Source organism: Leptinotarsa decemlineata, unplaced genomic scaffold (genome assembly GCF_025532065.1).
Source record: "Leptinotarsa decemlineata unplaced genomic scaffold, Ldec_3_MD MMD2_tig00000882_RagTag_RagTag, whole genome shotgun sequence".
NCBI lineage: Eukaryota > Metazoa > Arthropoda > Insecta > Coleoptera > Chrysomelidae > Leptinotarsa > Leptinotarsa decemlineata.
In genome coordinates, this window is record NW_027412556.1 from 17,307,917 (window position 1) to 17,335,094 (window position 27,178).

The 27,178-nt window shown below is 33.0% G+C and overlaps 1 protein-coding gene across 2 annotated transcripts; it reads right to left on the reverse strand.

The window, feature by feature from the left end:
- Positions 1-3,871: 3,871 nt before the first annotated feature.
- Positions 3,872-24,170, reverse strand: SP555 (SPRY domain-containing SOCS box protein SP555). Of its 2 annotated transcripts, none has more exons than XM_074175164.1 (3): positions 24,080-24,170; positions 8,683-9,002; positions 3,872-5,332 (listed from the first exon to the last, which is right to left on the reverse strand). In XM_074175164.1, the coding sequence occupies exons 2-3, from the start codon at positions 8,924-8,926 to the stop codon at positions 4,830-4,832; spliced, it is 747 nt and encodes a 248-aa protein (XP_074031265.1). In that variant the 5' UTR covers positions 8,927-9,002; positions 24,080-24,170; the 3' UTR covers positions 3,872-4,829. The 2 variants fall into 2 exon arrangements, with proteins under 2 accessions (XP_074031265.1, XP_074031264.1); XM_074175163.1 differs by lacking the exon at positions 24,080-24,170 and adding an exon at positions 14,172-14,352.
- Positions 24,171-27,178: the final 3,008 nt, after the last annotated feature.

Here is a 27,178-nt window from a genome sequence, read left to right on the forward strand (position 1 = left end):
ACGCGTTGGTAAGAGTATTATATTTCTGGTGAATGGGAAAGTGATTTGTTTTGGAAATTATATTAGGCTATGAAAATGTCATTTATATGTTTTTTGAAAGTTTCTATTTATATGTACATAATTTTAATGTCATAATTTTAAATTTCATTTTTGTTAATATTGGGATTCTCTGAAATAAACTATCTATTTATCTACCAGGGCAAATCAACAACATGCTATAGTAGAGCTTATTAGTTAAACGAAGTTCAACAGTAAAGACAGCCGTACAAATTCTTGTGAGGTCGGAAATCAGACCAAATTTTACTTTTCAATATCTAATCAAACATGTTAGTTATTTTTGTGAATGTAATATTACACCTGGAGATTTATGTATATAAACTTCCTCATTTTATTATGGTGTTGCAATTACTCTTCACATTGGTTTGTTTAAAAAAAAATTTCAAATTTTTTTGAAGTTATTGATTTCGAATTTTTCACTTCTAGGATTATTTTTGGGTAAAAATCTTTGCATATTTCAATTTTAAATCCAAACAAAAAAAATGGCGCTCAAGATAGTATTTGTTTCTTAAATGTGATGAATGACAATGCTATTTAATTATGGGAAATCTGTTAAGCCCCTTACTTGCGGAAATCTTCATGGATAACCTAGAGAAGTCGATTTTTAAACATCCTTTGATTAAGAATTTCTTGTATTGTTAAGAATCACACGTTTAAAGGAAGACCTCGTTAATCCTTGGCTCGCACAAGTTTCGACTTCTGAGGGTTGTCGTTCGTAGGGATGCGACAGCTGGTTAAGGGAAAAACAGATTTTTAACAAAACAGAACATATATGTGGATGACGTTTTGGTATGTTTTACAGATACTAAGAGACAATTAGATAATTTTATAAGATCATTAACAAAAATAGAAGCAGACAACTCAAACTCAATCAATTTCTTGGACTTACCAATTAGTGAAATTTACAACAAACGTGATTTTTCAATTTATCACAAACCGTCCTATACGGATATTACTATACATTACGATTCTACCCATCCATATCAACACAAAGTAGCAGCTTATAATAGCATGATTCATAGATTAGTCAATGTTCCTCTTTCAATAGATAATTTCAATATACTTTCCAAAAAAGTCTATGGAAAAGCGATTCGAGACGTTTTTTCTATTGATAAGTTAGATAATCAAAATTATAATATTCTCAAATCACTTGAGAAAGCTACTGTGCTAGCGAAACAAAAACTACACCTCACGATTTGATCTCCACAACTTTCTCAAATCACTTGAGAAAGCTACTGTGCTAGGGAAACATGTTGTGATATATTTTTCAAATAAAGTTTGTGGATATCAAATCGTGAGGTGTAGTTTTTGATATTTCTCAAATGAAGTTTGTGGAGATCAAATCGTAAGGTGTAGTTTACGAAATTAATATTTTATTAAAATAAAATACAGATTACGTATTAGCAAAAATTCAAGTCAACAATATCAAACACAAGAATGGGGATAAAATATGTGTAAGTTTGGTATATTACTCTGGTACATGTAAAAAATGAAACCTTAATAAACAAAATAATATAAAGATATGCAAATATTATATCACGAAATTAAAACCACAATTTAATTCAAATAAGAAGAACAATCAAGTTGTTATGTGCAAACTATTTAACATGTATCATTTATTAAATGAACAACTTATACGTTATATATTTTATTGTATTGAAAATTGTCAAAAGTAGAGCTTTCATATGGTCCTGGCCAGCGCTCTTTGCAAAAAAATCTTGTAATGTATAGACTGTCTAGTTTCCTTCCTGTTTCACCCTACTGGGTACTTTGTCAGGGAACGCGCAGGTTGTGAGAATTATAAAGCCTCTTCCAAGATTTAATAAGCTGTACATATTCATAGCGATGTTCAGAGGGCAGCAGTGGTCTTTCATCTTCTACTCTAACGAACAGTACATTCTAACACTGGTAAGCGATCATAAGTTTTAGAGAAAAGTGGCATATATTGAATACATTAAAGTATATTATGTTTAAGATGTTCTCAATTAATATACCATAAATATTGAATATTTTGTACACAACGATTTCAGATGAGAATATTTTCTTGTTTCATACTTCAATTATTCGGTTAGGTTAGGTTCAAAGTGAGTGGGTCTATTCGACCCTGCCCTGCAACCCGCAAAGGTATATTGTGGGTCACACCTATTCACATTCGACCAAATAAACCCAGCTTCTTAACGAAGCCGATTAGTACGGCTCTGCCGAACTCTAAAAACCTGATTAGGTCCCCAGCGGGGCAGGCACAAAGTATGTGCTCTGCTGTTTCATCATTTTCCGAACAGAGACGACACACACTGTCATCGTAGTTCTTCCCTACTGTAGTCCAACAACTGTTTGGTATCAAGCTGCGAAGGGTGAATAAACTCCTTGAGTGAGCCAATCCTGGAAGATTCTGCCTGAAGTCTATACATCTTACCATTCAGGGGTTCTGGTCCGATCAAGCTGCTTGCAGCTCCCTCCTTTACAAGGGAGTCGGCAACCTAATTCCCTTCCAGACCAGTATGGCCAGGAATGCAGAGGCAATCTGTTAAGTCTTCCTATCGAGGAGAGTCGGTTTTGGCAACTTGCTACCTATTTAGACGTTGTTCGGTAGGAGCCAAGAGCTTCCAACGCCGCTTGACTGTCCGAGAATATTTTCATTGACTTGTGTATGAGGTTGGATTTTTCCAATCTCTCAATTATTCAGTAGGCCGGTTTGGGTTTTTGAACTCAGGTTTCAAATGAGCTTCGAAACAGGTTTACGTCAAATCCTCTCATTATATAGTAGTAGATAGCGTCTAATGGTGATTGCATTAATTTCAATAAATTTTCTTCGTAGCACGAGATCAGAGGTTTACGTTTTCAAAATAAAGCATTAGATTTCATAAAACGCCATCAACTTATTGTTAATTGTCCCATATACATGTTTTACTTTAATAGACTTTGCCAATAAGATGTTCATATCTTGGGTAATAAAGCATATTTTGATTTGATTTGATTGCATTTCTCGATCAAATAATACCTTTAGTAGCCTTGGTTGACCGTATAATGCATAATCTAGAGGTCCATGATTACTCGAATCGTGATTACTCCTTTTTAGTAGACGACTCGTTTATGTAATAATAACAGTTATTTAAAGTTTTTAATGCATTTATTTATTGTCGATTGAGTTATATTGGTTGGGTTGTAATTGAACATTCTGCTAGTAACACATAATAACAATTGGGAAATGTGTCATCTCGTTCTGTGATCTTGCGCTCCTGAATGAGTTTATGCAAGGTTTGTTTGTGTTATTCAATTAAAGTGTGGCTGGCATTGAATTAACTAACTGTATGAATGTGTATGAAAAGACATTCTGAAAGTACATTATTAAGGATGATATTGTTACATGTAACTGACATTTTATGTCAATACTATTTCAGATATCACATTGTGCAGTGTTCCTACTGATGCTGTTTCAGTTTCATAATGAATGAAGTACAGACTGAATGGAAATAAGTGATTTTCGAATAATTCAATGTTCATATGAAAGTAGTATTTGGAAAGGACTTTCTCTGTTCGTGCCATTCCATGTTCGTGTGAAAGTAGTTGTTTCGAATGGGTTTTTTCTTCCCAATTTTTTAGGTGTTGTGGATTTAGAAAGCCAAAAAACTTTCTTTTCGAAAAACTAATCTCTCTTAAAATATTCCCCTTTCAATATAAATATCAATCAATCAATGAAACATTTATTGAATCAGTTTTTTTTCACAATTACATTAGACAAAAAAAAAACATAACATCATCATAAAATACTGGCTGTTTCAACAGGTCAAACGAACATAAAAAAGTCAATATAAAACATACCTACATAAAATAAAAGTTAATAAGCTACAATCAAATTAGGATTCAAGCAGAAACTCATCCACAGAGTAGTATGCTAAACTAAGTAATATTATCGTAATAACATCTGCCGAAATATATCCTTTTAAATAGATGATTGGTTTGAAATTTTCGTTTTCTTTGATTTCTGAAATGTTTGAGATGAAAACTGAAATTAAAAAAATTCACAAATTTAATACGTCTAGTTTAAATGTTTTCTGGAAAAAGGTTGATCAAAGAATGGGTTAATGAAACACATCCCGGAATTGTTTTTCTAGATAATTCTTTATTAATGTTCACCAAAAACGTTTCTAATGATACATAAATAATAACACACACATTTATGCAACACCATTCATATCTTCTCGACGACTTGTAAAAACATATTTCTATAATAAAATAAATAACTAATATTATTCCTGTGGAATGATATTTTTTGAAAAGTTGGAGTTTCAGACATTAACATTTCATGTCAACATCTGAATAAGCTATTCAATGTTTTGTATTTGAGTAACACTATTGTGAGATTTTAACTGAACATTATTAATCTCACAATAGAGCGTTGCTTAAATACCTACGTTATCATGTATTTTCATCAAGAGTCAGCTAATTCCATCACTTTTTTTTCATGACAGGCAAAGTAACGCCCACTTTCATTTCAAATGTCTATTTAATAGTTCAAGTAGTATGTTTTTATCAGATATACCCTCCTACATCAAACCAAACTTATTCATGAAACATGACTGAAATGTAGTAACATATCAAATAGTGGGGTATAATATTCATAAAGATAGAAATGAATCAAATTTCTCAAAAGTGATAAAAATTGGTATAATGAGAAAATATATTTTTCCCGTATCTTTTAAGTGGATTTTTAATTAATCCTTTTTTTATAAATTCATCTAAAATTCAGACCAGTTGTTCTAAAATGAATATTAAATTACTTCAACAAAATTGATTGCATTTTGGTTCACTGGTCTGAAAGGTTGAACAGTATCCAAAATTGCTTCTTCAAGAAATTGTTTGATCTTTGCTGGCAAAAATAATTTTTCCAAGTCTTCTTTTCTTTTCATTCTCTTAACTATTACGGCCCTGCATCTATCTTGAAGATTTACAAAATCACGTTTCATGGAATCTAGAAGCATCTCAGTCTTTGCTGCTGTGGAACATATGATTGGATGAAGTGGCTCTTTGATTTCGTTGAGTCCACGAAATGCAATTCCAAGACATTTTTCGTCCTTATAGAATGTGAGCGTGCCTGATATACCATCAAAAAGTATCCCAATTTTCGTTGGTACATTTTCTCTGAATGGTTTCGTATAATGTGTCCATCTTCCGCCGTGCCATAAAAGTCCTTTATGAGAGAGTCCCCAACCTTCGTTATCTTTACCTAAGAGATTTGTGAAGCAGTCGGCGTGAAGACGAGCTTTTTTGGTTCCTAAAAAAATTACGTTTCATATAATATATACATGTGAGTGAGCAAGTAAATCAAAATAATTTGCAATAACTGGTGACTCACTTTGTTTATCTATTTAGTGAAATTTCATTAAAATATGAGGAACCCAAACCTCTTAGTGTGAGACGTTTATAATTTTTAATTTACCTGTACAGGTTTCAACATGTTAACGTGGAAAAACAATTCTCAAGAATGGTTTTTCATGAAGTTGATAAATAATCATTGTTAGCCATAAATCACATCGAAAAGTTAATAATGAAGTATCGTGATATTTTTAAATGTTAACATGGTATTACAGAAGGGTTTGACTAATGCAATCATCTTCCGAACTTCTTTTTTGACGTTTTCTGTTGTTTAATGAATTTTGGACGTGAAACTTTCGGTGATGTGCTGAAAGTATTAGATTGTTTCGAAGTTTTGTCCTTTTTAATGTCATGTATTTTTGTTGCTCCATATCTCAATAAATATATTTATTCTGCTGTGTTGTATAAACTGATTGATAGATAAGTTTGTACTCATTGATGATGTTTAATCTTTTCCAAATTCTAATTGTTTTTGCCTCTTTTCAGCTTATTACTATATGATGTCGTTGAGCGATTATCGGCCAGTTTTTCTTTACGAATTCAAATTGAACTAAAGCGCTGCCAAAACAGCCCTAAAAATTGACCAGCCATTTGGCAATGAGGTTGATAAACGCACTGTTCAATGTTGGGTTGCGAAATTTCGTTCCGGAGATTTCAGCCTTGAAGATGAGCCCCGAAGTGGTGGACCTACAGTATTATAGGACGAAGATTTGAGACCCTTGTGGAGACTAACCCATCTCAACCGGTGTGTGGGATGGCGGAAGAACTGGGTATCAGCTCCCATGCAGTTTTTGATGGTTTAAAACGTACTACAATGGTCAAAAAGCACTATCCTTTGCCTAAAGATGGAGATACTCAAATCCTAAAACAATAAAAACGAAAATTATATGAAACTGAAATAAATAAAAAAATAAAAAAAATTTAAACATATGTGAATAAAACTAAAAATAAATTATGAAAATATAAAATAAAAAAACGAACTGAATGAAAAAGAGAAAAAGAAACGATGTTTAAGAGACATATTAGCTGGTTTTTCTAGTTAGCAGCATCCATATGTTGAAAATTTGAAAAATTGTTGAATATCGTGTTACTTGAATTTTTCTAAAACGTGCACTGCTCTTTTTGGAAGGTCTGGACTTTGAATCAGTAGTTATTTTTTGGTACAGTCCTGATTTGTCGGTTTGTTTTCAATGGAGTCACTTCTGTGGTTAGGGATCCTAATTGTTAATGGTTTCATGACTTTCACACTGTTCCTATAACTTTCCACCTCCGCGCTTATAACCCAATCCATGTGTTTATGGATTTTCATCAAGTATCGGTCAATTCCATCATATACGACATATTTCAGTTCAGTGAGCCTGATATCATATTTCAGTGAGTTCTAAATATTGTTGAATATATGTGCAATGTTCCTTGAATTTTTTGAAGGCAGTGATTCTCCTTGTGAGAAGATATTAGTATTGTTCATGTGGTTGGGAGTACTCATTGTTAATTATCTATTGTTTTCCTATTGAACTTTCCGCTTTCATAACACGAATTATTTGTGAAAAATTTATGATCATTCTCCTCGTGTTTGTGATTGAAACCTGGTAATGACTAAAATATATATTTTTTTGCTTCAATCATTATAATAATGTATCTATAATTCAGTATTCTTGAGTAAATTCAGTTGAACTCCAAACTACCATATCTGAACGACTAACAAATTTATAATTAGGATTATGTAATCTTTAATTTGTTGCTTAATTCATTTAGTCGATGGGTTGAAATAAGTACTGTGAACATTTCAAACTCATGACTTGTGATATTTCGGCAGATATCTGGCCTCGAAAATTATGAACTTTTTAAAATTATCATAACAAACACAACAGATTACTACAAATAAATAGAGATATTATGTATCTTGCGTTTTTTGTATGTTAATACAGTCATCTGGAGCCTTGCTGTATCAATTAATTGCTTTGACATTGAATAGATGGCAGTAGATTCAATTTTTGAATTCAGAATTGTTATTTTTTTATTCGCTATTGAATTGAAATCAAGCAAATTCTCAATAAACAGCTGTCAAGCTAACAACTATCTGTTGGGTAACATGGTGTGGATTCCTACCTCCATAGTCAATCACAAAAAATTCCAAATCGGATTAAAAATAGAATGCTCTTTTTGGTGAAATAATTCGGTTCAATTTTATTCTGAATACAATTAATTTCCATGAAAAAATATTTTCTCTTACACTTTACAAACTTTGTGCAACCTGTGATAACTAACTTTGAAGCTGTTTCAATCCTGTTCTGATTTCAAAGTTACAAATTATTTCTGCTAACCTCTAATTCATACACCAATTACTCTGCAACTGGTTATCCAAATTCAAAACAGTGAAGGTCATTGTAGAGATAATTAATGTACCCATTTGAGTGAAGGGTCCAACACCCAGCTTTCTGTTTGAAAAAAAAGTTGATTGCGCCCTCTGTGCAGCGAGTGATATCTCTCAGTTGGTTTTTGATACAAAAATTATTGTTTTCAATCTGTCCAACTTTGATATCTTGCCCCGTTCAAAAGTTAACATGAAGGGGATTATTTACGTTAGCACTGTATATTAACTGGTAGAGTGGAACCAATTTATGGCTAAAAGTATTCAAAATCATTACACATACCCAAAAAGTCGGCGTTTGAAAAACGTATTCGTTTCTCAAATACCTATTGGAATGAAAATTTGAAATTTTTGTATCTAAAATATTTGAAACATTTTCCTGCAATTCTTCAAAAAGTAATAAAAACTAAAAAACCTTCACTTAACAGACATTTTATCTCTCATAGTCACATTAAAAGTCACATTGAAAAAGTAGCCACACTCTATATGGTAGTATCCAGAAGAAGTTTCTTAGATTCAAGTGTTCGGATTAATAAATGTATATATTTTGATTATTTTTCATAAACTTTATTTGAAAAATATATCACATGTTTCGCTAACACAGTTATTCAAATCACTGTCGTGATATATTTTTCATATAAAGTTTGTGGAGATTAAGTCGTGAGGTGTAGTTTATGAAATTACTAAGGATCGTCATTAAGTAACGCCCGAATCAATCAGAAAAAAAAAAATTAAAAAATATTTTGAATAATTGGACAATAATAAAACATTTTCTCCCATCAGGTAGCGAACATGAACGCGGGTTAACGATGTGTTCTGATTATTCTTACGTCTTCTGGATATATATATTTTTCTGTACGCATGTTATCTGAACTTACCGACTCCAAACATCATACTCGTTCCAAAAATACGCCTGGAAAGATGAAGCTCCCAGTAATATCTTCCGTTATTGAGAACTTTTGTTCCTCTCACGCCTGCTGTCCCACTGCTCCAGTTCGGATGAAAGTGAGCTATGCAGTAACTTGGTCCATACAGTCTCACTTCAGGACTCTTGCCTTTTCTGTCCCACGTCCAGAGATCATCACAGCCATTTCGGAGCGGATTTGGGGCCGAACTCGTCATCTTGATTCTTTTATCAGACAAATCAAACGTATGCTATGCTGAATTAGGATGCCATGCCTCAGAGAAGCCGCGAGTACTGAAATATATAATTGGTTGGATTGATGAGAACAACTATAGACACTATTGAATATTACTGGAGTTTTTTCCCAACACCAAACTGTTATTTTAACATCTCGACACGTGTTTCGATCACCAAGTGATCATATTCAAGAGGACGATCAAATTAATCATACTTTCAAAGCTATTCTTATTTATACCATATATACATGTTCTAGGTACCTGCGTCTTCAGTGTCTTAAATTCATTTTACAATTTGCCTTATCTACTTGTCTTGAATTAATTTTACAATGTGTCTTTATGTAATAGTCAGGTACACAAAAGGCTCATAAAAGAAAAACAAGAAATACAGAAAATAGCAACCACTAACGGTTTCTCGTGGGGTATTGTAGATGACATAATAAAGAAGAAAAAGTTTAGGTTAAGAATGAACCAAATCTCGACTTTCAGGAAGGACAAAAACCAAGATAAATATATATCAGTTCCATACCACCAATACACGAAGAACTTTGGAAAGATTTTCAAGGAACTATAGTCTAATCAACAAGTTCAGAAACATGAAAAATAGAGATAAAGGTCCTAAAAATATGAGCGAAAACTCATTCGATTCGATCTCACCTCTAGAAAAATGTTTTTGAAGGATTTTGGTGCAGGTTAAAAATTGCAATTGTTATTAACAAAATAAGATTAAAAAAAATGGTATTTAGTTTTTCGTTAATAACTCAAAAAATATTAATATTTGAACAATTTTGAAAAAAGCTCGTTAAAGAGGAGGAAATTTCCGATAAAAAAGTCCCGACTCCCGAAACTCTATCTCCATTATTTATAATTTTAATTTGACTTTGAAAATAGGGTTCCGCGCAGCTGTTACGGCATGCGCGCGCTGCCGCTAAAGAGAGTTTATCAAAAGAAATCATTTTTTTATAATATAAAATGTCATTTTAAACATTTCAAAAAATTCTAGTATCTTCTTAATACTTGAATGAATCGAGTCCCGTAGAAAAAAAAGTTTTATCACCATTTTCAAAAAGTTATTCAATTGTTAATTAATAAATTTTTTCCCAATCTCCGTTGGCATAAATAATGGGATAAAAGGTATAAATAATTGACCTATAAATTTTAAACTTGTGGAGCCCTTTTGATATACAGTGTCACACATAAAGTCCGCATCAAATGGAATTTTTTTTTGTTCATCTCTTCAAGCAACTTTTGATATCTCCATTAGGTTGTGCTTTAAAAATGATGCCAAATGACATGCATATGACCGATCAAGTGATTTTTCTTCCCTGTCCAATTTGACATTTTTTCCAAAAAATGTTCAGAAAAGCAGTTATTGCTCGAAATTTCGAAAATCGGTAAAGAGAAAAGATGATTGTTTTTTTCATTTTTTACCCATATACCAATTTTTAGCTCTCTAGTACAAATTTAGTTTTTTTCGAAAATTTGACATTTGCAGATTTCTCAAATTTAGCCAAACCTCAACAAAGTTAGTGCTTTATGCCTAACTTATCTTTCCAATGCATTTTCATTACCAATTGCAATTCTAAATACAACTTATTTCGCAAAAATTTAAAACACATGAAAAAATTATGCCAAAAATGATGCAAAGTTGATACAGTTTTTAAAAACAGATAAATATTTCACTTTATTTCTACTTTTTGCGAAATAGCTCAACACATAAGCATAATTAAAAAACAATATCAATGAAAAGTCAATAATTTATTCTTTACTGCACTTTTCAAACAGTATTCACAAAGTGTAGGTAGTCCTCAGAATTTAAATTATGTCTAAAAAAGTATGGTCCTATAATTTGATCGTTTAATATGCCACTCCATACATTCGTCTTAAACGAATATTGATCTCGACATTCGATTACGAAATGTGGGTTTTCTTTTGCCCACCACCTGCAGTTTTGCGAACTCACAACGCCATTTGAAGAGAAGGTCGCTTCATCTGTCCATAAAATTTGATAAGGAAAATCATAATTCTCTTCTTTTTTCCCCTTGAAACCAAAAAGAAAAATACAAGCGCATATCGAAGTCCCTTTCTTTTAATGTATTGATAAATTTCGGTTTATAAGGCGTAAATTTATTTTTGTGTAAAATACGTCGTACCACTCTCTCGGTTAACATCTGTTCTATCTGCAATATCTTGAATACTTGTTTTTTTATGTTCTACGACATCCAAACATATTTCAAATTCCACTTCTTCAGTATGTCTAGAAGGCTGATGTGTTTTTTTAAAATTACTCTCAACCGAGCCAGTAGATTTAAACTTAGCTATTATCCTACTAACTGTTGTCTGATGAATATTTCTTGCAGGATGTCTGGCATTGCAAATATCAGCTACTTGTCGGTGACCGGTATTCTCGCCGCATATTAAAACGATTTCAATTTTCTCTTGAAGATTCAGCATTTTTAACAACACACAACGAATAAACTATTTTAAATCTAAAACTGATAAACACTATTTTGAGTTATTCAACAAATGTCATATGACAATAAAATATTTTGCTTATTCAGTTCAGTTCAATTGTTTCCACAGTTGTAATTTTTCGTAATTAGTAAATCAAAGTTTAACTGTTTGAAAAGTTCAGTAAAGAATAAATTATTGACTTTTCATTGATATTGTTTTTTAATTATGCTTATGTATCAAGCTATTTCGCAAAAAGTAGAAATAAAGTGAAATATTTATCTGTTTTTAAAAACTGTATCAACTTTGCATCATTTTTGGCATAATTTTTTCAGGTGTTTTAAATTTTTGCGAAATAAGTTGTATTTACAATTGCAATTGGTAATAAAAATGCGTTGGAAAGATAAGTTAGGCATAAAGCACTAACTTTGTTGAGGTTTGGCTAAATTTGAGAAATCTGCAAATGTCAAATTTTCGAAAAAAACTAAATTTGTACTAGAGAGCTAAAAATTGTGTATGGGTAAAAAATGAAAAAACAATCATCTTTTCTCTTTACCGATTTTCGAAATTTCGAGCAATAACTGCTTTTCTGAACATTTTTTGGAAAAAATGTAAAATTGGACAGGGAAGAAAAATCACTTGATCGGTCATATGCATGTCATTTGGCATCATTTTAAAGCACAACCTAATGGAGATAACAAAAGTTGCTTGAAGAGATGAACAAAAAAAAATCCCATTTGATGCGGACTTTGTGTGACACTGTATATACTTCATACGATCCTGCGATAAAAGTTCATAAATTTATTAATTTGTTAATTATGATTTTTTATAACTATTGCAAAATGAAATATCTGAAAATATTGAAAATATTATTCAATTCCTTAACGGCTGTTTGGAATACAAACTGAATATAGAAAAATGTTTTTTGTATAATTCAGTGTTTATATAAAGGTGACAGTATTTTCTCTTTCGTTTCAAGTGAAGATCGATCGTTCAGACTAGGGCTTGAACCACCGACCAGCACGGCAGTCAATTCGAGTGAGTGAACAAAGCACCCACGCCGAACCGCTTGGCTACCGACCGACCATGGATATACATGGATTATTGCAATGAAGCAAAAAAAAAAGGAAACTAAAACTTTCACAATTATAAATTAAGTGTTAAAGAAAACCCACATGCAATTTTGAAATCCTGTCATCAGAGCAGTTTTTTTTGCTGTAAATAAGTGACTACTCAATTGGACCTTATTTTCTGCATGAGAGGTTGAATGGGCATAATTATCAGCAATTTCCCGAAGGAAAGTACCTATATTTGGTGGAAAAAGTTTCATTCTAGTGCTCTCCTATGATTTCATAGGAAAAAGAGCAAAAGCATGCTCATTTGTAAAAGGTGCTTATTTTCAACAATTTATTTCATTAATTTTTTGTACATTCAGGTGAAATTTTACAATTTTATCGTTTAACCAAAATTTCTAAAATAAATTAATGTTTGAAGTTATATCCATTGTTTTTCCGCGACAAATAAATTAATTTTATTTTTTATGTAAAAACTGTTTAAGTTTCATGTTGTTGTCAATTTGATAGTAGATAAAAGGAAAAACTATATCTTGTTTGAATTTCATGTACTTAAATGGAAAAATGACGAAATAAAAGAAAGTGAGAAGCAGAAATTAATAAAATAAAAGAGGGGACTCTGAAAAAGGATTGATTATTTTTCAAGTTGAGTAAATTGTTAAAATGTATGTAAAATAATGAAATTGTAGTCAACTTTGACCCAGACATAAACCAAATAAATCAATTATTTATTAATTATTATTGTAGCAGAATTATTTTTTGAAAGAACGATAATACGTTAAAATAATGCGAGGTGTCAAGTATCTGTCAATAATGAATAGTTATTGTTTTCATGAATGACAGAAAAACATACTCTTTTGCTTACAACTGCTAGTGTCGATAAAACTTCTCAACATGATGACTGCTATAATATTACGTTTCTTTTGACATTGAATTTCTCTTCCTTTATCTCCTTCTTACATACACTCTTTCATAAATGATAGATAATTCTGAAACGTACTGTAACTGGTTCAAATTCATATAATCATGTATCATATTTTTATTTCGAACATTGAGGATTCACAAAAGGTACTCTGTTAATTTTAATGAAATGAATAAAAACACTTTTGTCTAAATACCACTGGTAGATTTTATTTATATGACCGGTTTCGGGTTTAACCGCATTATCAAGTTTGATAATGGGGTTGAAAACCTGAAATCGGTCGTATAAATAAAATTAACTAGTGGTAATTGACAGAAGTATATTTATTCATTTTATTAAAGTGATTATGAATTACCACAAAATAAACAAGTCATCAATCACACAAATTACTCTATTAATGCTTTGGCTTGTTGAAAGGTGGCATTATAGGACTATTAGAACAGAATAACTATTATCAAAGCCACTAACTTCAACACTTTTCACGCTGTATCCCTGGAAATAATCCCATCTAGACGACGATTATTTTGCAGAACTAATTGAATGTTTTATTGTGAATATAAAAATCATAGTTTTGTAGCATCATATTTTTGACGGATCCCCAAAAGTTTCTGCCCCAATCTCCACTATAACACGAACATCACTAGTCGAAAAAAAAGGGTGTTCATTGATTATTTATTTGAAATCACACCAGCTCTCTACTCGAATATAGTATAATATTGCTGATCAATAATATGGTAAACACGATTTGATTTAATAAAAAAATGATTGGTGATTCACATACCTGGGAAGGCCAAATTCTTCATCGACGTTCTTTGCAGATTCTACGTTCGACATATTTCATAAAATTCACTTTCAAAATTGCACACAATTTTAAAGTAATCTATTAGGTTTGAGCTTCGTTTTCGTACGATAACAACATGCGACGCGCATATAGCGTCGAGGGTGTGACGTCGATTCTATCCAGTGCGCAATACGAGGGGTGAAAATATTAATGGGAAAATCGTGAATACCCTACATAGTCGTTTAGAGGAAAAATCAATATCACACAAGTGATTAGGTAGATACATTAATTTTGCTTAATGTTCAAGACGACTTCGTTATTAATGTATATCTATCAGATTTAATATACAGGATAAACTTTTTAATTTGATTTTGAACACTAGAAAAGGTTGCACTCCTTAATTTTCCGAATGAATTAAAGATGAAATTTGTTCAACAAATAAATCTCAGACATTTATTTATAAACATCTTATTTGAATAATTCGAATATATGTTTTGATTCGTTTTTGATTTTTTCCATTTTTTTTTGAATATATTTTATAGATACACTGAAAATATCTTCAAAATATGTAGGTATTTCATTTCTTCAGTATATTCTAAAGATATATAAAATACATCCAAAGAATATTCCAAATATTACTCATTCAAAATATATTCATTGAATGAAGATAATTACATGTTCATGTAATATACAGGGTGTATCAACGATAGGCGGGTGGACGATAGCTGCTCCCCTATTAGAAATACAAAAAAATATTTCGGGACAAAGTTGTAGAGAATAAATGAAGATATGTTTTGATAATCATTACTAACACACAGGGTGTCCAATTAATGGGTGACAGACCAAACTTATGTTTTTTAAATAGAATACTCCAGATATTTTCACTCGAATAAATTTCTTGGCTAGAATGCTTCTCAAAAAAATAGTGTTGTTTGGGTTTAAACCGGGTAGTTCAGAAGTTATAGCGAAATTCATTGAATAACACATATCTTCCACTCGACCAAATGAAATGAGGAAATTTTCCAACCAAATATCCTTGAGGATAGTGGTTTTTCATTTCGTCTTCATAAATTTACCGAATGGCGTTTTTTCTATACAGGGGTAGATAAAACTCGGAATCACATATTTCTTTAGTTGGGATAATGGAATTAATGCATGAATACTTTATTTTGAAGTGAAATTGACATATGCAACTTTTAAGTTGGCGACTGGGCGCCATTTAGGAAAAAAATTGAATGGAAAGGGGGATCTTGTGACACATCTTTTTGAAGTTGCTGACAAATGCTTCATAACCCTAGAATATAATATTTATATCTTCAACTACTACAAAATGGCGAAACTTTTAATAATTGCCTGAATACATTGACATTAAATTACATAATATGAGGAAATAAGCTTAAGGTCAGTTTAGAAGATTCTCGAAATGGTCGCCATGAACTTCTTGACATATGAACAGCCTATCCGATACTTCACACCGAACATTTTCAAAAACAGTAACGTCAATATCTCTACAAATATTTATTATTCTCTGCCGTATATCCAATATTGATGCCGGTTCAGCTTCGTACACCTTTTGCTTCAAATAGCCCCATAAAAAACTCCAAAGGTGTCAAATCTGGCGAGCATTCTGTAGCCAATCCAACGACCGGGAAAAGTAGTATCCAAATATTACTTGTCTGGAGTAATGTGGTGATGCTCCATCTTGTTGGAATACAATATCTATATCGAATTCATTAGGATTCGCTTCGACGATTTCAGAGAGAGGGTCAACAGTAGTTTTCAGCATATTCAAATACAGTTTCTGTTTAAAAAAAATCTGTTTTTTCGTTAATCTGCTGTCGCCCCCATACGAACGACAACTCTCAGAAGTTGAGAAACTTGCGCGAGCTAAGGACTAACGAGGTCTTACCTTTTAACGTGTGATTCCTAACACGGTTTCTCTGTTAAATTTTGATCAATAAATAGAGGTCCTACAATATGGTTTCCCAATATTCCTGCCCAGACGTTAATTTTTTCTGATTATTGGGTATGTGATTCCCGGAAAACGTGAGGGTTGGTCACTCCAATAACGGCAATTTTGTCTATGAAGATTGTCGTTTGAAAAAAATCTACATTCGTCACTAAAACAAATATTGTGGAGATAGGTAGGATGCCTTGAAGTGGTTTCCGTCATGATTTCGCAGAATTCTGTTCTTCAATCAGGGTTATCTTCAATTAATTGGTGTATCATTTTAATTTTGTATGGATGATATCTATTCCTCTTCAAAAGTGTCCACACAGTAGAAGGAGACACCTCACAAACATTCGCGACGGAATAAGTAGACTGTTCAGGATTTACTACCATCGCACCAATTATTTGCACTTGCTGTTCTTCCGGAATGAACGGATGACCTGGGGGCTTTTTGTCATGTACACTATCGGTAGTTGTGAATTTGGATACAAGTTCCCTCGAATATTTTCTACAGATAGGACGATTCGGAAAACGTTCATTGAAAATCCTTTCGGTCTCGTGAAAGTTACGCGTCGCACAGTAAATAAAAATGGCTTCAATTTTTTGTTCCAATAGACGACGTGGTACCTTTCTACTAGTAAAACCGAAAACTAAATGAGAATATTATAAATGAACAATGATGTTCATTGTCATACTGACATTTTTTGTCATTTATATAAACAAAAATAACTTAACAAACCTTATCTGGTTGTTGAAATTGCCATATGGCAGATAAAACGGAATATTTCTAGAAATATCGATATTAATGTGTTTTGTCTTCAGGAAATGATTATATGTTCCGCCATTTTGTAGTAGGTGAAGATATTGACTTTATATTCTAGGGTTGTGAAGTATTCGCCAGGAGCTTCAAAATGATGTGTCACAAGACCCCCCTTTCCGTTTGTTTGAAGGTGATTGACAATGTTTCGTGATGAATTTCACTAGTTCGGACTAAAAGGAACTAGAGAAGGAACTAGACATCATCAAAAATGATCTTCAGCGGAATGGATACTCCAAAGCGATGGTAGAAAAGACTTTGGCTAAAAGACAGCAGGAGCCTCGCAAGGAAGAGAAGCCGTCACAACCAGTGCTTGCACTTCCTACATCAGAGGATTATCGGAGAGGATAAGAAGAATTGGTTCCAAGTACAACATTAGAACCTGTTTCAGATCCGGTAACACTATCCATAGCAGCCTCACGAAAACCAGGCCCCCAAACGCGGACTGCGATTCCAAGAATTGCATTTACCGGATACCCTGTGAGTGCGGAAAATCCTATATTGGTGAAACTAAGAGGCCATTGAATGTTCGCATTGCCGAGCATAAGAAGCACACACAGCGAGGAGAAACCAGCAAATCAGGAATAGCAGACCATGTTTGGACCCATCAACACAACATCGAGTGGTCCCAAGCTGAGATCTTGCACAGAGAGGAACATTGGTTCAGGAGAAAATTTAAGGAAGCCGCATACATGTTGTCCAACAACGTATTCAGCCAGGCCAGCGTAGATATACGAAACATATGGAAACCCATCATCAAACGAAAAATGACCAACTCCCGCCAAAACGGTCATCTCTCACGGAATCAGTGAAGCGGAAAATGGAAAGTAGAGAAAGTGAAAGTATTTCAACGGCCTATAAAATAGTCATCTCTCGGAGGAATCAGTCCAGTCATCACCCGAAGACGATTGTAGATACCAACAATCGAAATGTCGTGAACTAACGTGACTTGGAATCTCTACACTTTTTTATTTTTTTATTATTTTCTATTTTTTTTTATTATTTTCTTTTTTTTATTCCTTTGATTTTTGTTTGTTCAATTGTTGTATTTTTGCTTGTAGGTTGTTTCACTGTCATTTCATTTCAGGTTTGTTGTTGCTTAATATAATTGTTATTTTCAACTATTCTTTTTTAATTATTCTTTTTTTACTTGTTTCAGGGATTTCAAATCATTTTATATAGTAGACAATGGAAGTCCGAACTAGTGAAATTCACCCCCCTTTCCATTTAATTGTTACTTCATATTCTAGGGTTGTAAAGTATTCGTCAGGAGCTTCAAAATGATGTCTCACAAGACCCCCCTTTCCATTTAATTTTTTCCCAGATGCCGCTCAGTCGCCATCTTGTAAGTTTCATCTGTCAATTTCACTTCAAAATAAAGTATTCATGCAATAATTTCATTATCCCAAATTTCAATTTTTTGAGTTGACCCGTTCTAAAAATAAAAGGGGGGGGACATTAAAGAAATGCACTGTATAAAAGCAATATCTTTTTATTAATCAGTGCTGGACAAAACAAGTAACAAAATGGAAACAAACAATTCTGAAGCGCACAAATTCACAATAGATGTTAGAACAATCTTTCATTTCGAGCTATGCATAAATGTCTGTCAACAAATTTCCTTAAAACTTCAATTAAAGGTAACACATTCAAAAAACACTCTATTGTGAGATTTTCATGTACGATTTTACAAAAACGCAACACGTGTTTCGTCATACAATGTTGTTAAGACACGCCCTTTTAGTGAAAATCTCACAATAAAGTGTTTTTTGAATACGTTAATTATGGATTTTCATCAAGTATCGGCCAATTCCATCATATATCAATTAAAAATGATCTTGTAATGGACCGAAAAACTCCTGTAATACTATTCTTCATGTCTTCTGGGGTCGTTGGTTTCTCTCGATAGGCCTCTCATCCTTCAACATATTCTCATAGAAATCTAGGGGCGTGAAGTCGAATATCGTGCTGGTCAGTGAATGGGTCCATTCATCTTCCAATCCTTTTATGCCTACGCCTTCTGTTCAAAAATGTCCTTACCAGATTTCAGTTGTGGAGAGACGCACCATCATGTTGGTGATATAACCTATGCCTTGTGTCAATATCGGTACATGTAAATATGTTTTTCCCATTAACCAGCTTTCGCACCCCTATGAACGATAACCCTCAGAAGTCGAAACTGGCGCGAGCTAAGAACTAACAAAGAATTTCCTTTTAATGTGTGCTTCCTAACACGGGTTGGACGATGGCAAGTTAAAATCTATCGCTCAGCCTGCGGCTTGAACCACCGACTTACACTTCGGTCGACTGACTGAGTGAACAAAGCACCCACGACGAACCGCCCAGCTACCGGCCGCCCCCATCCTCCAACAAATTCAATAAATCATTTCGAAAGAAATCTCTATAAATTTCTCTATTCAGATGCTCGTCAAAGAAATATAGTCCGATGATCTGATCCTCGAATATGCTCCCCAAACATTTATCGACTATCTGTTTTGGTTATCAACTTCTCTCATCCAATAGTGGTGCAATTACTTTTAAATGTGGACTCAGAAAAATTGAATTCAATACATTTTCGCAATACCGAATTCTGGTATCATATTTTCATAGAGTTCTTGATGTTTGGATCAACATTCTGTTCAAGAAAATATGACTTATATCCAACTCTCGCAATTTCTCTCATTCTAACATGAATATTTTCAACTGTTGAAAGCATCACCGCTAATTCATTTTCTTCCATTGTTGCAAATTTTATTTACTACTTGCCTTTTCTTATGCTTGACACTACTTGCTTCATCAAATCTTCCTTCAACCCTCCAAAAACTCTAATAATAATAATTATAATATTTTGACAAGTACTAAAATTACCCAGATTTTCTTGAGGGGCATATCTTCAAAAATATTTTATTTTGATTTTTCTGGAGAAGTGTATTTTATTTTACAATTTTTCATTTGTATTTGCCATTTTGCCAAATATGATGGCTCTTCAGTCAGTTGTAAAACGAAACCAAACTGGTTGACAAAGAGTACGTGCAGTAAATAAGTGGTTGGTATGTGATATAGAAAATTGATTGGAATCCAATTTTGATTGATTCAAGAACAGTTTAATGTCAAAGACACATCTGCGTAGGAGGTTGATTTTGATAATATACATATTTTCTTTATAACTCATTTTTCTCTGACACCAAAGAGTTCTTGAACAGTGAAGTTCGAGGTATACTGAGTTGAACCTCAAAACGATGAGCAGTGACAAATATTCCGACATCCTCAGCAACTTCTTTATTGATGATTCGACGAATCTCCATAACAATTTTCTTCACTTTCTCAACATTTTCATCGGTTGTTGATATGCTGAGGCGTCCAGGACGAGCGTTGTCATTCACATCTTCTTGATCTTCTATGAAAAGAGTATACCACTTGCAAACATTTTTCTGACTGAGAATACAATCACGGTATGCCCATGTCAACATTTAAAGTATCTTTGAGTATCTTAATCCATTTTTTACACAAAATTTCATGCAAAGTCTTTGATCAATTTTTTTTGATAGCAGAAAGTCGCTGAACACGCAAAACACTTCTAAATTTTATGCTTCTCACCAACATACTAAACAGCTGAAACAGCTGAAATGGTGAACACATGCTCGAAAAGAATGTACCAACATAAAAAAATAAAAATCGCTAAGCAAATGTACCTATCCCGCGAAATTTGAACATTCACCTTATTTTTTGAACAGACCTCGAAAGTTGCGAAGACATCTTTTTGACATTGCAAAGCGATATTGTGGTACCGATAATAAGTAATTGATATATCGAGAACATCTCAGAGATGTAACCATTGTACTTAGGTATGTAAGTGATAAAATTTCAAGATAAAGACACGCTCGAAGAAGCCATTGTATGACGAAACATATGTTGCGTTTTTGTAAAATTGTTTAGTGAAAATCTCACGTTGATAAAATTTCATTAGACAAATTGATGGAGGTAGAGGAACCATTTGTGGCCATTACACCATTTCTAGCCACATCGATTTTAAATACGTATTAGTTAAGGTTTGCACACAGTTGGAAGCAAGAAGCAAGTAAGCAATTAAAAATGGCTTCCGGAAATGAGGCTAATTTTCTTTTTCTCCAGATTACGTGGATTATTCGAAGTGTACGACAAGAATTGAACGACCTCAACAAATTCAGCAAAATAATGGGAATATGAATAATATCAAGAAGAGAGCGCCCAGTCACTTGGAATATTTGGAATCAAAAATAGATACCCATACCTTGATTGGTTTCAAAAATTCGCAATATACAGAATTGACCAAATTCGTATTTGAAATTTGGCAATCATTCCAAACAAGACGGTACGATGAATGCTACTTCACATTTCAGTGCTATTCATCCTACTCCTACTGAGGATTTGCCTGTGGACCACATTGATGATTCTGTAGTTGACAACAATAGGAGCAAGACACTAGACGGAGAATCCCATATAAATGACAATATAATTGAATTTGATTTTCCAGAATTCTATGCAGATGTAAATTTCAACGCCGATTTATTGAACGTTGTTGAAACCCCCAATTGACATTAGAATTAGTGAAATGAAACAAGTCATCTCAGAAACTTCAAAGACTAGCAGTTTTGTAGGGAATGGAACATTGATAACTGACTGTCCATGTACTCCATGGACAGAGTTTTCAGAAAATGACGCGACTGTTAACAAAATACAGCATGACATAGATGTTAGCCCCAATGATCCAAATCTTGATCCAAATATCTCTACAAATGATGAACAAACACTAGCAGCAGCATCTGTTGATGTTAAATTCCACCCTGAGAGTATATTTCCGTGTATTGTTGCCACGCCAAAACGCAAAGTGGTGGACATATTGAGTGAAGTGATATTTTATCCTACGAATCTGAATGAACCAAAAAAAAGAGAAATCGCGAGCATCTACCAAGTGTCATTACCTCATCGAAGTGGATCCAGATAGCGGAGTCCAAACAATATGCAAAAGAAAAGAAAAATGAAGAGAAGTTACGGAGACAAGAAAAGAAAGTTTACAGGAAGAAAGAGTTAGAAGCCGTTATAAACGCTAAGCATTTGAAAAAGAAAGAAACGAAAACTCTGAAAAAAAGCCAGGCCGACGAAAATCAAAATACTGAGGATTTGGAAAATGTTATCCAAAATTCTGTTAAGCGGAATGAAAGTGATATGACTGAAAAAGAGAACTCCAACAGACATGTTGTGGATAGACACGAGGAAGATGCTACTAATCAAATTTCGGAAAATTCAGTAAATTGTCAAGAGTTGAATGCATCTATCGACAGATATGTTGTTGTCCAGTTTGAAGGATATTACTATCCAGGAAAAATTACTCAAGTGAAGTCTAATTCATTATTGATTAGCACGATGGAGAGAAGTGGAGCAGACTGGAAATGGCCATGCCAAAAAGACGAGATTTGGTATCATAATAGAGAGGTCATGGAAAACATTGGAACACCTGTGAAGAAGAGTTCACGAGGAATTTTTACATCAATAAATCTGGTGATAAATATTGGTGGCTACTAATGGTGGTTGAATGGCATCATTAGGTACCTGCTGGCTACAAATGGTGTCCAAAAGGGCCAGTTTAGGAACAAAGTGGCCACAAATGGTGAAACTGTTACTATTCTGATTAAAATTCAATAAAGAAAATTCACACTATTTCATCTCCAAACGAGTAGCTTGAATCAATAATAAAAATGCCCGGTTCGATAACTGGATGGTCAAAATAGTCTGCTGCTATTTAAGTGGATATTTTTCATGGCGTCAACTGCAGATTTGCTTAAAGTGGCCACAAATGGTGTACCTACCCTAGCTATTTCTACATGGTAGAATATCATCATAAAAAATGAGAAATAAAACTATGTTTTTTTTAACTTTTTGTAACTAACGCTACTGCATCTTCGTTCTATAAGAACATTTTCAAACGACTACAATTTTTGTATTCGACTGATATTTGCACGATTTTTCAATATATCTTATATCATATATCTCATATCATATCATTCATATATCTATACAAAGACAACGGGGTCATGAACTGTGGATGCATTTTGAATATATTCAATATCATTCGAATATAATATTTGAAAAAAAATATGTTATTTGCTGCTATTTTTGAAGTATCATGTTGTTCACAGAATAAATGTTGTTTTTACAATTCCTTCTTTATTGGCCGCTGCTTCCTATTCAGGCACAATTGGGTTTGTTTTTACAATTTTAATGTTCCTTTGACTTGCCACATTTATTTTCTGTAAGTTGGCTACATTGGTTTATTTGTCATTAGTATTAGTTTCAGTTGTCATGTCAATTACACTTAAACTAAACATTAAGGAAACTAAAAGAAAAATAAATACAATGGAAACGATTTTCTAATGGCAAATGAAACTCAAAAAATGGACAGTATATACATTAACCATTAGTTGATTTTCATAGTGTTTATATATTTCATAGTGTCATATTTCTTATCGTGTTTATTCGTGTTGAATGAAATCATTATCGTATTACAAAGTAATATTGTTAAACTCGAGTCGTAAAAATCGTTTTTATTTTACCTATTACGAATAATTAATGTTCTAATTCGAGTATAAGAGCAACGAAACAGGATTACTAGATTACTCCTTATGCCACACAGATTAATTTATGTGCCGCCACTGTGAATGAATCATTTACAGTGTTTCAGCGATTACAGGATTTGTCTATCTGCATTTTAGTCGAAAGAATATACGAACCCTCGTGAGATATAATTGAGTTCTGTTAGTTCATTTTAATTGTGATTATTGTTACTTTCAGTTTTGCCAATCTCAGTGAATGTAATATAAGTGTAAAACGTATATCCATGTCAGCTGTGAATAACATCTAAATGAGATATTTTTATTTTCACAACTGATATAACTTTTTGCAAAATATTTGTAAATATTCAATTTTGAGGATTACAATTTTTCATTATTAACAATATAATAAAGCCTTAATAATGCTACATTTTTAGCTGCCATCGAGTTGACGCCCAAACGAGCGAATGAGGCATCTAGTGCATTGTGCATTGGTCGAGCTTTTAACGCAAATTTCAAATGGAAACTAATTCAATAATTCAATAGAACTCACCCTGAGCACAATACTTCCGATATTTTGTGCCCCGAGTTCGAAAATAAATGCTATGGTGATAATATCATTTCAGGTACACCACAGTACAATACAGTTGTCATTGACAACTTGTCAGGTGTAAAACAAAACGGCAATAAGAATTGACGCTACACAATAAAATTTACGAAGTATAACGCAGCCTCTAATATTATAATCCATTGAATTGCAAAATTACCGTAGCGGTAGCAATGAAAAAAAATTACAATCTAATTCAACAACAATGATATCAGTGTGCTACTTTTTTGCAATGTGACAGTTCAACGTGGACTATATTGCAGAATAGGGATTGAACCATCCTGAGAAGAATCCAGAGTCCTTGGTCATTAATGCATATGGCAACTGACAATAATGACAAATACACAGAGCAGCCAACTCAGAAAAATGCATTTGCTTCAGATAAAAATCCTCATTGATTTGGAAAATGAATTGAATACAATGAAAACCACTCTCAAACGGCAAATTAAATTCAATAATTGACAATGCATAATATATCATCATCTATGCATGACAACTGACATTAGTGACTTTTGATTTTAACATACTAGCCAATATAAAAAAGTACATGTCCTGTAGCCTTGCTATTCCTAGAGATGAGATCATGCAGAATACAAAACGTTGCACGTTCCGTTGTTCTGTGCCACTAGTTATAGTTATACTTTATTTCTAATTCTGTGGGACATGAATATCTATATATTGATAAATGATAAAATTTATAAAAATATTTATCTCTAGTGCAATACCCAGTATCATATCATAGTGAAGTTTCAATGTGTCTATAGTTGCTTGATGTTTAGGTGTTAATCGGACAATATTCGTTAGTGTACAGTTAGAATAATTTCATAACAATCTGATTATATTATCAGTGCAGTTTCAAAGGATTCTGGAATTCCAAGAATGAGATGTCAAAAAGTAAGTTCGTTTCTGTTGATGAATCTCGTACTAAATAAAACAACTGAATACACAGACAGCACACAAAACTCATAACATCCAGGTTCACATATTTATATAATTTTCTTTTTTTGTGGAATCGAACAAAAATTTGAAATAAATAAAAATATAATGATTTTTGTCATTATGACCACTACTTGACTACTTCCCTGGACAATTCTGTAGGAATGAAAGGTTTTCCCCCCTCAGTTTTCTAATCTATTCTAAAGTGACATAATAATAATAACAAGGCACCCTATGAAACAGAAATAATTATAAACCTCCTTAAAGTTGAGTCTATGTATTTTCTGTGTAGAATACTTTTGAAGCATATGTGACCATGTCTAGTGAGTGCTTAGGCAGCTCCAGTTTAGTGATTGTTGCAGTAATAATCCTCCACCTTATGATTCAAGCTAAGGGTGGAATCATGCACCAGACTTGAGACGCAAATCTTGAGTGATAAGTCGTAATCAGTAGTATCACTTTTTCAGTGGCAACATTCATTCTAGAGCCTAGATATTATATTCATATTCTTATTTACAATATCTGTGAGTACTAGTCGTAAGTTTTTAGTAGTACCGAATGAAAAACTTGATTTCTTGAAACTTGAATCTTGCTATTTTTAGTCTGGTGTATGTATCTACCCTAATATATCTGATTGACGGATTTTTTATTTATTTTTGTTAAATGGTTGATCCTGATATACCTAGTGACATTTTTTGTGTATGGTTTCATAGGAATAATAAATTGTACTAGTTTTCACAGTAGCTTTTTTATCAGATGGTGACTATATCTGTTTGTACATATGTTTTTATTATTTTTCATCTAATCAGTTGCTAAAATAATAGTAATGTTTGTTCATCGCCAAAGTTTTTTATCTATGAATTCTTGGCTCCTTGGCTATTGATTTGATCACACTCTTGTGTAAATCCTTTGTACCTAATCTGAACTTTTTGATGGCTGATATGAGACGAAAATCCATGGTAATTTCCAGTGATATATTGCCTCCAAGATGCTTGTATATTATGACTATATTCCATTGGAATGCATTTTGAACATACCTTCCCTTGAGGCTCGCAGAAAATATAGATTCAATACTTCTATTCAAAATTATCAATGAACTGAGTATCAGCCCCGAGCTTCTCTCCAAAATATCTTTACATGTCCAGAGTCGTTCAACTAGACAGGTGTATTGTGTCTAGTGTTACTTGCCTGTAAGAATAATATTAGTTCATATTGTTATACATTTTAATTTCTTTTAAATAATCTACTTATTATATTACTTTGAAATTGTATTATTCTTATAATTTACTTTTAATCCACTGTATTGCATCGAGTACTACATAGCACTGAACTACTTATATCTGAATTGAGCTTGCCCGTGTATATATATATAAATAAATAAGTAATTTTATCGAATAGCACCTCGATGGATATCTCTTGAATACTTTTACCATCAACACTGGTGTTACCTAGAGATCTATGTTATCTCCAACCCTCTTTCTATTGTAAATTAATGACTTATTGAAAAAAAACAAGAATTCAATATATTGCTTTGCTGACGACAGCACACTTGTTTCGTCATTCCATTTGAATTTCAGGACATCGGCGGCATGCACAACTTCACCGGCAGCAGAAGGTTGCATATCTTAATGAGGATTTAGAAGTAATTTCGAATTGGGGTGAAAGTAACCAGGTTCAATTCAATGCCACAAAAACCCAGGCATGAGTTTTCTCCAAAATGATAAATGTCTCCGAACCCGAACCGGATATAATAATGTCAGGTCAGACAATTCTACTTTCTGGCTTCGATAAGTTTGTTAGGGGTTAAAATGGACACCAATATGTCTTGGCACAATCATGTCGCTGGAATGGCAAAAGCCGCTTCTCAAAAGCTTGGAACACTGTTCCGAACTAGAAAACTGTACACACCGTCTGATTGGAGACGCAAACATCACTTGCAACCTTGATAGTCTGGAAAATCGAAGAAAGTTTCACTGTTCAAGAACTCTTTCATTTCGAGAACTGCGTTTATGTGGAATAAACTTCCTGAGATCGTTTTTCCAAATGGATTTAATCTCCAGGGATTCAAATTCAATGTGAATCACTAACTTCGCACAGGCACCGCTCTTA